At 33.7% G+C, this 12,449-nt stretch overlaps 2 protein-coding genes across 2 annotated transcripts in view; one reads left to right on the top strand and one right to left on the bottom strand.

Annotated features, from left to right (window-relative positions):
• The window catches only part of LOC146133490 (frizzled-1-like), a 29,509-nt gene extending 26,202 nt beyond the window's left edge, over positions 1 to 3,307 (bottom strand). The window contains exons 1-5 of the mRNA XM_083396587.1: positions 3,113 to 3,307; positions 2,548 to 2,639; positions 1,896 to 2,032; positions 1,060 to 1,235; positions 620 to 689 (exon numbers count right to left, since the gene is read on the bottom strand). Coding sequence (XP_083252713.1) covers positions 620 to 689; positions 1,060 to 1,235; positions 1,896 to 2,032; positions 2,548 to 2,639; positions 3,113 to 3,230 — 593 coding nt within the window. The 5' untranslated portion in view covers positions 3,231 to 3,307. The remainder of the gene's footprint in view (positions 1 to 619; positions 690 to 1,059; positions 1,236 to 1,895; positions 2,033 to 2,547; positions 2,640 to 3,112) is intronic.
• Positions 3,308 to 7,935: 4,628 nt separating this feature from the next.
• LOC146133489 (uncharacterized) overlaps positions 7,936 to 12,449 on the top strand; it is a 37,420-nt gene continuing 32,906 nt past the window's right edge. Inside the window, exons 1-7 of the mRNA XM_083397762.1 lie at positions 7,936 to 8,093; positions 9,467 to 9,582; positions 9,819 to 9,888; positions 10,022 to 10,091; positions 10,277 to 10,351; positions 11,041 to 11,139; positions 11,694 to 11,921. Coding sequence (XP_083253888.1) covers positions 8,047 to 8,093; positions 9,467 to 9,582; positions 9,819 to 9,888; positions 10,022 to 10,091; positions 10,277 to 10,351; positions 11,041 to 11,139; positions 11,694 to 11,921 — 705 coding nt within the window. The 5' untranslated portion in view covers positions 7,936 to 8,046. The remainder of the gene's footprint in view (positions 8,094 to 9,466; positions 9,583 to 9,818; positions 9,889 to 10,021; positions 10,092 to 10,276; positions 10,352 to 11,040; positions 11,140 to 11,693; positions 11,922 to 12,449) is intronic.

Raw genomic sequence — 12,449 nt, 5'->3', positions numbered from 1 at the left:
AGGTTAACAAAGTTTGTTCAGCTCAAAGGTATATTCAAACAATGTCAAGAACTCAAAGACAGTTTGAGTGAAAATTTCCGTAATATAGATGTCTATTCAGCAAAATAATACAAGTTTAAGCAGCTAATTGAGAACAAGTGTTGAATTAAATTGAGAGGGACAACAGCCATCTTGAAAAGTCTGGTACAAGAGTTTTCTAAAGAGTTGAACTCTTATACAGAGGGCTAACAATGGTAATGGACAGCTGAACTAAGATCAAGGACTCTTCAGTGAAATGGCAACAGTAAATGGTCATTTAGAAAAAAAGTGATTGACTTTTCTTAAAAACCATGCTTTAGGTAACTGACCCGACTTAGTGGAAATAACAAAATGTTGCCTTAACTTGGACTGTACTTACATAAAGGTGAATCTTTACACATTCCCTATAACCCAAAATGCATTATAACATATGACTTTATATATAATATATTTTTTGTGCTATGTCAATATTGACTTTAGAAACATTCTCAAGATATCACAATATTGTGAGCAAGAACAAGCATCAAGCAACAACGAAAACAATGGGATGAGAATATAAGCATGAAAATAAATGTGCAGAAGTAAATATAAGATAACAAACCTTTTCCAAAATAGCAACTTGTTTTCATCACATGGTGCCCCACAATTCTCACTCTCCATGAAGACGTAATCTGTAAAACACATATTTTATTTAAGGGCCTTTGATGTCAACTGTAAAATATTGTAGAAATTCGGAAATAGAAATATTTTCTCCTATTATAATCAATTGCTAAATGAATTTCCAGAATTCACAAACCATTAGGAATTTAACATAAAAAGCTTTTTACACAATATGAAAAAACAAAACATCAAGTTTTATCCATATCCTAAAAAAAATAAAAATTTAACATTTCAGTTAATTAATTGGACAAATTTTGCAATTATCAAGAAAGTTATCTATCATCTAGGATTCTAGGGCAAAGTGATTGGCTGAAGATAAAGATGCAGATTTGATAAAACAATGATTTGCTACTATTCCTTCTAACCTCTCCAAATACTCACTCATTTCGTTTTCGCTGGGAACGTTCATGAAACTTGGGCACATGAAGTTCTGGTTGTTCATGCATTTGCCAGTGCCTGGTAAACTTGTTTTTTCGGGCCCAAAGCACAACGGGTCATCTTCCTTTCTTGGAAAACGTTCACACTTCAAATATTCGGGCCATTCAAATTTTGAAAACCTGCATTGAAATGTGTCTAAGTTATTAAGACGGTAGTAAAGTCACTTTAAGTCAGACAATAAAATGCCTTTAAGCAGTGTCAAGATAAAATAAAATAGAGATAAAAGGTGGATACACAACATTCATTGTTCAAATTTGACATGATGTGCTTCTGTTATGTATTTTTGCAAAAATTGTGGTTTCAATTACAAAATTCATGAATTGACAGCATTTTTTAAAGCAGTACCAAACTGACAAAAAAACTTTTTTGCTCTTTATTATATATATAATATAAAGTATATTCTGAAATTCAATAAACATTAGCAGTTTACAATTAAAAAACATGTATGAGAAAGAACACAAACTTTGTGTACGAAAAACATGATCTAGCCCAGTAGTTCTTAACCTTCAGAAATATACGCACAAAACCAAAGAAGTTTTCTAAATCACAAAGAAGTTTTCTAAAGTCATTATAAAAACCACAAATTTTAGTTTAACTGGATAACACATGTTTTGGTCCCACAGCAGGGCTGAGGTTGAGTAACACTGGTACGTAACAAAATACAAATAAAATAATATTTCATAAAATAAAACTTATTGCAAAGTGGTATTAAAGTATATTCAAAGGAATTCAACTCAGTACGATGACTGTGCCAAGAACAACAAAAAGCATTCCCTTACTCTGTTAAGACCTTCATGCAACCAGATTTGGTTTCCTCGCACAAATGTCGACATGGAGGAAAGGCCTTCTGGTACTCTGAGCAGAGAGGCAAGTAAATGCTGCAGAAAAAGAGCTTGACGTGTGGTGCACAACGCATCTGAAAAACAATACCTTTGAAGTTTTAAGCCAATCAGGAAGGTTATGATGGAAAAAAGACAGGACCAAATCCAGAAGAATTCTTTTTTTTGAGTAATAATCTTAAGGGCTAAAGATGTAAGCAGCAATTTAAAAAAAATACTCATTAAGCTATATCCACACCCGGAAATAAAACAGAAAAATGGATATCTAGCAAGACAAAGTTTAGCCAAATATTATTAATTAAAAAGTTTAGCCAAATATTATTAATTAAAATTAGGTTAAGCAAACAAAGGTTTTTCACATCTATATAATACCACTACGAACCCTTTACCAAACACTTCAGTGGTAATTTACAAAATGATTGAACACATTATGGTAGCTGTTTCTCTTGGAATTTCTATTAAGTCGTAAAGCAGGATTGTGAGGTACACAAACTATTAACAACGCCAAAGCCTCTACATTTTTGGTGTTAGAGTAAATACATGCTGCCTAAAATATATGTAAAACATCAAACACTTGACACTGGTTTCTTACATTCACAAATATGACTAAATTATTCATATCTTCTGCAGCATCCACTTGTGAAGTGTGGCCAAGAATATTTGGAAAGATGGTCTGGTTGTATTCTGAAAAAAGTAAACAACTTTAAGGATTTGAAATGCGAATAAATAAAACAATAGATTGTTAAATAGCTTGGGGCAAGAAAGCAAAAGTTTGTTCCTAGTTGTCTAAAACAACTTGGCATAATATATTATTTCTGATATTTTTTCATTCTATACTTATAGATATATTAAGTTGAGAGAATGCATTATTTGATGCCGAAGTGGTGTAGTTGGCAAGATCGGGAAACTAGTTAAAAATGTTTAGCAAAAATAAAGGAAGATTTTAAATCAGCAAGCCAGAGGGTATATTTATTTAACTGTGAAATATTTTTCCCGCAAAAAATCATGTATATAATTATATAGATTGTTTCTTTGGCATATGTTTAGTTCTGTCAAGACAGTATCAAGAATCATAAACCTCAAAATCTTGTATGTCATCAAAATTGTAGTTTTGCAGAAAAAATATAGGTTACAAAAAAAAAGGGAAATTAACATACGCAGTCCCTGGCACACTGGAGTATAAATGTTTTCGCATCTTCCATTCGGAACTAGCTGGCTGCTTGCCAGGTGAAGTACAACTGCAAAAAGTATCCAGGATAATCCACAAACAGACATTGACGAAGGTAATCCAGTGGTGAAGCAAACAAAAAATTGAACAATGTTAAAATAATATTCTTGGTTGAAACAAAAGGAGTCCTGCAACAAAATGGGTATATTTCCATTAAGATTAATAATTAATTCAACACAGTTAGATTACAAAACATTTTACTCAATTAAAAGATACAAACAATGGAAAACTTAGGCAGTCAGTATTAGACTGATGGTCATTTGTATGTGGAATAGATTTCATTCACTGAATAATAGATGAATGAATAAGGAAGTCAATCAGACCTATTTATGCTACAACAATTTCCTGCTAGCAACACAGAATCCTAGCATTAGAGCTATTTCATTATATGTAAAATCATAAATCATACTAACAAAACAAAATTTAAAAAACAGATTCGAAACACAATGTTATGGGCAGTAGTAAATTATTTTTATATTTTACTGTAAAAAAAAAACACAATCTACAAACTGGTTATTTAATGCCTGGTAATCCCAATGCAAGTACCACATGCCTTAAAAGAGCAGAGGTATATAAAAAACATGAGTTGTCACGGTGGGATTTAGCATATAAATTCGTTTTATATCGAATGGTTAGCCAATAGCCAGTAAAGTGAACCGTCTGACATTAGGCTGCCAGAAAACAGGACAATGTGTTGTTTTACATGTGAAAGACCAACTGAATGCCAACATAAACAACAATTATTTTGAGTAAGAAGTTCTCTAACGTCAGCGTAAAACAAGATGGCAACATTTTGTGGCAAAAAACAAACAACTTTTCGCATTTTATACTCAAAACCGGCCATGTCAGTCAAGCGAGAGACGAAATACACGAATTCCGACGATGTTTTAATAAGCCCCCGGGCAGCGCCGTCGAATTTTAAAGAGTCGTTTATTGCCCAGCACGTCATTGATTGTAACCTCGCCGATATAATTAAGACGACGCCTGGCGTTTCATAACGGCACGCTGATTTCAGTTAGCCAGGGAATTTAACTGGGAACAAATATAGCGACACGGCCAAATTGTATTCAACAAGAAGCAAGCGCTGAAAAGTTAAATGCTTTTCCTGTTAAACAACCCCAAAAAAGTAAGATTTGGCGGTGCATTTAGAAACGTTCTAATGCATTTAACTTGTCGTTTTTAACGGTGACTTTTAGGGATTAACGCGGTCCTTTTTTATGCGCTTAACCTCCTTTCTATAAAACAAATCAAAGCTGCTGACCAGAAGTATAACGCGATTTTTTAATTGCTTGTTACTTACTTGTCACGGCGGCTATGAAAAAGTGTTTTTCTATTACTGACGAAAGTTCAGATTCATTGATTACAGCTAAGCGCTGCTGTGATGACTAGGCACACATCGTAAATCGCAGTAATTGCTTCGCAGTTTCGTGTGAACAAGAAACGGAAATAACAATCCTCCTACTCGTTAGAACAAACACCTTCTAAAGTTGTATTCTTTACTAAGAACTATTTTATTTAATTAGCTATTGCAAATGACGTGACTACTATAAGGCAATCATACCTTTGAAAACCTAAATATTTTTTCCAGGTTGCCGGACTTTTCCAGAACATTACATGATTACATCCCTTATTAAAAAAGTCAGCAGTGCCTGCCAGCTGATAGATAGACAAAGGACGCCCAGGCTTTGCCTTGGGACGACTCCACTACGACAACAAACCACATTAACATGAGTGCATCTCGGTAACCTGCCCATGGTTGACAAAAGTGCGGCGGAGACTACTTGAGCAGGCTTCTTAGGCCCGCCGACGCGGCCACTTCAAAAGCAGTAGCCTCCCCTTTTTTATCAAGCCTACGTTACCTCAGCGGTGCGTTAAAAGTGGCAACAAAAGGATGAAAAAATGCTTTAAATGCTGTCCTGTGAGATGGCTTTTCGATACACAATGGGCAGAATGGCTGGAAAATCTGCACACAAAATCATGCGTTAAACAGCCCCAAAACGTGGACGATTACAAGATAACGTTAAAAATTACCTACTCGCGAGCATTGTGCATTTAAAGGTCTGTCCAGCTGAGTAAGCCCTTTCTTTTGAAAGAAAGACAAGCGGTCTCAAAAATCGATCGGTCATTTTTTATCTTCGCGCTCAACTTCCGCAGTTGATAGAATAAACGCCAAATTAACCAGAATAGAGGAAAACTGATCAGCTAATAAAGACAAGTGCTGGTTAAATTTATGTAGGAGATTGAATGGTTAAACACTTGACAACCGCAAAATAACCGAAAGCACTTAGAACGATGCGTGATTGGAGCTATAATACTCCCAGGGCGACGGTAGGAAACAACGAGATGTAAAGTGCCACTTACTACGCTAAAACAGCACAAATTTGCACCTAATCTAACTGCCCTTCTGGTTGATTGCGGGCTAGAGGCGTCTTATCGCCGTTCGGTCGAATTGTTAAATAAAACCAACGTGTTTTTGCGGTTGAAATCTGCTCTGCGTCTTGTTAAATAAAATTCAGCTCAATTTGGTAAATATTGGGTTAGACTGCGGGAAACAGCCATAGCACAACCTTTCTGTGGTTCATAGATCGGATAAGATATAATGGGCGACTGCATCGCAGCTTGCTTGGGTAATTTGTCTGCTACATCCAAAGTAGTGGAAAATGTTAGGCTTTGCTGTTGCCTAGCTGTATTAGCGGTGCATAGCATGGCCTAGATTTAGACGTTATCCTTGTGGAAGCTGCAGGCCGTATTTTTCAACCATGGCCTATGTACTTGGGCCAACATTTATTATCGGTTTACAGACTTCATAAAAATTGAGTTTTCATGTAATACCAACTGTTATTTCTCCTAGCTTGCCGAAATCACCCATGATTAGACAAACAAACTATGCATGGTTTACCACAAATTGATGGGGCGCACTCTGTAATAAGGCCATAACTTTAGCTTTTTAATCTTCAAAAGAATCAGGATCCATGCTAAAATGAAGAAAAGCATGTAGGGAAAAAATACTTCCACAGCCACATTGTATAGATGGGTACTACACAAACAAACATATGAACTCCAGGCCATAGAGATTCTAGGCTTGTCATAGCCTTTCTGCCACAGATATTTCCAGTCTACACAGAAAAGCTAGAACAAACAAAAACAGTCAAGTAAGTAAATAGAGGCACTAGTTTAAAACCTGTTCTCTCATTTAAAAATCTCTTGCCAACAAAATGTTATGTATAAATTGTCTATATTGTTTATTACTTTAAAATGAGTGTATTTCAATGTTACTAAATCAGATTAACATTTTTGGTTAACCATGCCAATTAGTCTTTATATGTGGACTATACATATGTGTATGAATAAGTTAAATGTTTAAATTTTAAAAAAATTGTAACATATTCCTAATGTAACATATTCTGAATGTTTTTTAAGATTTCAATTTAAATCATAGAAAACCTCAAGGAAAACCTTAAAGACACCAATTTTTTGTTTTAGTGTTTTATTGTGTTTTTTTTGTTTAAGTAGTTGAATAAACATTATGAGAAAGTACAACTTAGCCACACAAACCACACAGTCTGTAAAATATGCTGAAAAGCAAAACAAAATTGGGAGTCACAATTTAATTAACATTACCAAATAATGATCAATATAAAATACAGTAAAAAAGTTTCTGAAAAGTTTTGAACAACATTAATCGACATCCTGATACATCATAAAATAAATGTAACAATTTATATTTTTAGTGAACTACATTTAATAAGACAGTCTTGCCCAAAACCTTTTAGCACGGCTAAATAGAAAATAATTAGGTATCCCAAAAAAACTAACAAAAGGAGTGCAGTTTTTATCTTGAATGTTATGTCAAAAATATTTTATTTGCCTTTTATCTGCTAATGTGCTTAGCTGTCTAATGGTTTAAATCCAAACTTCTTTAAAAACAGAACATGGCATAACATTTAATATTACGGTTTTAATTCACACAAAACCATAACCACGATAGATAAACGTGTGAAAGCTGCTTTACCTGAGCACATTTACAAAAAAGATAAAATGAAACCTGTACATCAAACACCAGTTATTATTTTGCCTCATGGACTAATCTTATGCTAAATACCAACGCAAATGTCACAGACAGTCAGAATCGGACTTTCTGTGTGCACTCTTATCAGCCTGATTATACGGCATTCAATCTCCCGGCGTTCACAGCGAAAGTAGCAGTATGTTGTAAAACAGTTTAAACAAACACGCGCTCGATAGGGCTGGAAGCTGGAACGCAAATGACAAGTTGCTCTTTCAGCTTGGTCAAACACGAATACCCCAGACATCAGGTTTTTATTCTTTGCTGTCACCTAGCGGCATCTATGAAAAAACTAAGCTGCAAGCTTAACATTTATTTTTTTAAAACACGCACCCCTGATAATTTAATAGATTGTATATCAAATACAATATGTGTATCAGTAAAGTAAGTTGCATATACAGGGGTTAACTTTAATTTTTTTACGATGGTAAAATATTATAAAATAGAGCATTAACACTGCGATGTTACAATAGAAAAAAATGTCAACTTCTTATTTCCTCAGTGTAAATATACAGTCTTGTTTTTTTGGTGAAATTTTCTGGTAGTGGTTTTAGGTTAGCAAATTTGGTATTAGTTTTAAAAACTTTTGGGTTTCCTATAACAGCAACCAACCATGACAAGTATGATTTCTATAATAAGAAGTCACGTGGTTTCAAACAGCTGATTACTGAGCGGAAAATAGATGTTGCACTTTATTATTTACCTTCGGAAAAAATCCTGGTGAAATATAGATATTTTGCGTGGTATTTGTGTTTATATATATATACTTGTACTTTTTGAGCCACCAACGGGCTGCAATGTTTTCGTTAGGAAAAGAAAACGATGACGGAATATCATTTGGCGGGTAAGTTGGTTCAGTTTTTTTTTATTAATTATTACCAACACTTGAGAGGGCATATGGATTGTTAAAGTTTTTAAACTAAAATCAAAAAGAACAGAGTGTAAATTTTACCAAAACTTTTTTTAAAACGACCAAAACTAAATATTTTTCACTGTGGCTCACTATGTTAAAAGTAGTTTTTTTGTTTGACTAATTCCTCACTCCCAAATATATACAATGCACTCTTTCCATACATTAACCAATCTGGATGCACGCAGTTATCCCTTATGTTATGACCTGCCCTACTTCAGACTTTTTGTGGGGTTAAATCACACTCAAACCCCAGATTGGAAATTTTGGATTTTGCGCAGGGGAGACAATTTTGCATCTTGAAATTGCCTGACTGGAATAACATTTTCGCCAAAATTTGCAACGTTATTTGTAGAATTTGCTCGGCTAAAAATGGAACACTATACTGAAAACCGTTAGCGCGACGTAAGTTTTGACAGTATGAGCAATTTCTCGCAGCTGTTTTTTAACTTCTCCCAGATAATTTTGGCCAATAACTTAAGCAAAGACCACAAAAAACCACGGCCCAGTCCATCTTCTCCAGTCATGCATTTTGTTATAATCAATAAATGCATTTATTTGTGAAAAGTTACTTAAACGCGCAAAACTTTCATAAAATTTTAGTGGTGCTTACAGTTTTTTTTAAATAATTACAATTTTTTTGCAGTAACTTTTGTAACAGCCCAATTTTAAACTGTATAAACATCTCCACCATGCAATATCAGAAGTTTTCAATGAGGTATACAGATCAGGCGTGCATAAAACCCTGATTGTACCCCTGACACCCAAGATCTTGGTGAAACTGGACAACATATTTCATCTCTATCTATATATATTTTTTACAATATATTTTTTAAATAAATTAAAAAAAGCACCAGTGCGGTAAACAAGTCATTTTGAAAATAATTGTCATTTTTAAGGCTTTTTGAAAAAATAACAAGTCCCAGTCCAAGGTATCGGTTACCCAAGTCAAGTCATAATTAGAGCAAGTCACCTTTAAGTCAAGTCTTTGTCAAAAAAATAAAACAATAACTGATAAACTCGTCTGACTATGGGCAATAATGTAAAACATACCATAAACGAAACATATAGCAATCAAATTGTGTTAGAAGTCAAGACTGTCAAGTCAAGTCATTTGCTCAAAGACTTATGCCAAATCAAGTCATTTCGTCTGAAAGGAGAAGTCAAGTCATTTGAAAACAATTACTTAAGTCAAGTCATTACAACACTGTGAAGCACAGTTCAGAAATTCTTGTATATTGGCAGCGTGAGCAAGTATATTTATATGTGTGCTGATTTTTTAAATATTTATGTGATATTCATTATAGTGGTGCGCCTCGTTCAACCCTCAATTCACTGTTTGGAAGCAGTGATCAGTCGATGGATCAAGACAGCAATGATTCACTGACATACAAGGCCCCTAAACCACCTGGAAAGAATAAAGGTGGCCTTAGAACACCATACAATGCCTTGAGATTAATTACATTATCTGTTATACTACGTGACCCTTTCGAAAGATGAAAAAAATGCCATATTGTAACTAAAATGCCATATTGTCATTTTCATTGTCATGCTTTTAAATTGCCATTTACTTTATTGCTGTACCATGTTTTTTGATGTAAATCATACAAACCCTGTGCCTTGAGTGTGTTTTGGTAAAACAATTGTTTAATGTTTTAGCCAAGCCAGAGAAACAAGCTTCTGCAGCATCTGGTGTTGCTATTGCAGTCGCCGTAAATGCATATCGATTGTGAGTACACATGTTTTTTTTGCTCTCTGATTTAGATTTGCCTATTAAAATAATGTTAACAATTTTTTAGTTATTTTATTGCGTGGTTGTTTTTATTTGCTTTAAAAACCTTCTTTATTTTGATGTCTTGTAGAATTAACAACCAATACAATCATCAGGGGAAGCTAGGCATTGCAATTCTAAAGAATCCTGCTGCTAAAGATGTAAGTGAACATACTTTTAATTTAGTGGGCCCTTCCTTGAATATACTTTTAATTTAGTGGCTTTCCAAAACTGAAGTTTAATGTTTTTGACATGCTAATGGTATACTGTTAGTGTTATGTACACCATGTTAAATACTATCAAACAGCTATATTTATTTCTGATTTCTTTTTTTTTTTTTTTGCAGTTTAAGATTCTGATGTATGTATCAAAGCAGAAACCTGTATCAACTTGTCAAATAAATTCCACCTTCACATTCACGGTATTCATGAATGTTTGAGCTTCACTGTGATTACTATTGCTTATATAATGATATGAAATGAAATGTGTTTTATTGAAGTGTCTTATGTAGATATAAACTATTCCTCACATAAATCCTTAATCATCAATGGTATTGGCAGTTTGTACAGTATATTGCCGTAACTTATATGTCCTTATATTGTGTACAGTAAGTTAAGTTCTTCATCAGTAGTTAATGATAGTGGTTTGTGTTTATTAACACATTAAATACCTAAATCGATCAATTGCCATAATCCTAATCTCAGAGTTCTTTGGAAGATAGTGGTATAAATATCTAATTACAGTCAACTGTTGACACATTGATGCAATTTAAATAAATGTTTGTTTTTTTCCTGCACTTAATAAACAAAAAAAGGTTTTTCACTTTTTTTTTTTTTTTTTTTTTTTCAAAAAGAGAATATTTTTTTTAAGTTTTTTGCCTGACTTGAAATAATTTGCCCTTGTCTGTTAATTAAAAAGAAAAACAAGCTCAGGTTTATAAATGTGATTTGTACATCAACTATTTTTTTACAATTTCACATGGACCACTTAGTCAGGCAAAAATTAAAACAAATATAAAAGGATAGCATGATGCCCTAATTAAATTCTTTGTTAGGATAAATACATAATGTAGTGCTCTAGTTTGATATTTTAAAACAAACTTTCTTACAGGTCCAAGCAAACAACTATGCAAGTTTCAGTGACGACCAAAAGCAAACCTGGAGCATTCTGTTTGAAAATAACAAGCAAATCACCGATTTTGCAAAGCAGGTTGGTGCGTTTTCTTTAACCAAGCCAATTAACAAATCAGATGATTTAACAAAAAGTTACTAAGGCTAAAAAAGTTTCAAAACAACGCTTCAGCCAATGGGCCATAATTCTCTTTCAGACGGGCTGCACACTGACCAGGTTAATTTATTTTCGGTGGGGAAAATACAAGCTGCTTTGAACTAACTATTCAAGTTTTATCTTATTAAGTCAAACTCTTTTTTCTTTAAATTTCATTTGTTCTTATAATTAATTGTTTCGGCATAAAGTCATAGAAACTAGGCGGCCTTGCTTGAAACTTGTCTGCCTCACTTAAATCATTTATCAACAGATTTGGTTAGTATTGCATGCCTTTGGTGTACTATGATATTGATGTTGTAATTGTTGGTTAAAAAGGAGCTTTAGATGGCCTAGAGAATAGTTTATAAACACATATGTTTGTGTGTCGTTTATTCCAAATACATGGTGTTAGCAAATAAAACAATCCAATGTCACCAGCTTTGGTTTGTTTGAATTGAATTAGCTTTCCATGCAGACAACATAGCTCTGCTTTTCAGATTTGCATAGCCAAGTTCTCATCCCAAGCCACTCCCAGCAACATATCGATTCAGGACCTGAGCGTTAGGGACACAACATCTGGTGTAGAAAGCGGAGACTCTCTTGAGGTGAAATACACCGGGTGGCTGCTTAATCCTACAGACGGCAACCTGGGTGCTGTGTTTGACAGCAATCACAACTCGGAGAAGACGTTTCGCTTCAAAACTGGCAAAGGAAAAGTAATCAAGGTCAGTGTGTAAAACGCAACAAGTTTATTTTAACTGAAAATAAAGCAGCATAAATTCTATTATGCGAAATGACAGAAACAATCTTGTTAAACATTATTGATCCAGGCCAAAATAAGTTCTGAAAAAAAAACTAAAAACAGTTTATATGGTTTGTTCGAATATGGCAATTTATCTATTAGAAGTCAATAATTCTTGCAGAATAGGTCATAAAATTTAATTAAAGAACTGTTTGAACCAAGCTTCCTATTACCTTTTTACTAAATTTATATTTGCATTTGTGTTTACCATTAATAAATAAATTTAACAAAAATTGTGAATTGTTTGACTGCTGTAGAAATCGTTTTTATTATTATTATTTTTTTTTGACATTTATTATTTTTTTTCTTGTTTTAACAGAATCAAAAATGAATATTGTAAAACAAGCTTTTGACATGATTACTACTAACTTGTATCCTCACTTGCCGGTTCACTCTTGTTTGCTCTTTTGCTCCAAAAATACTGACACGCTTTTCAATATTTTTCTTTGAC

Source organism: Ascidiella aspersa, chromosome 9 (genome assembly GCF_963924565.1).
Source record: "Ascidiella aspersa chromosome 9, kaAscAspe10.2, whole genome shotgun sequence".
NCBI classification, from domain to species: Eukaryota; Metazoa; Chordata; class Ascidiacea; order Phlebobranchia; family Ascidiidae; genus Ascidiella; species Ascidiella aspersa.
Note: the sequence above shows the minus strand (reverse complement) of the source record. Positions and strands in the feature narration are given on the sequence as shown.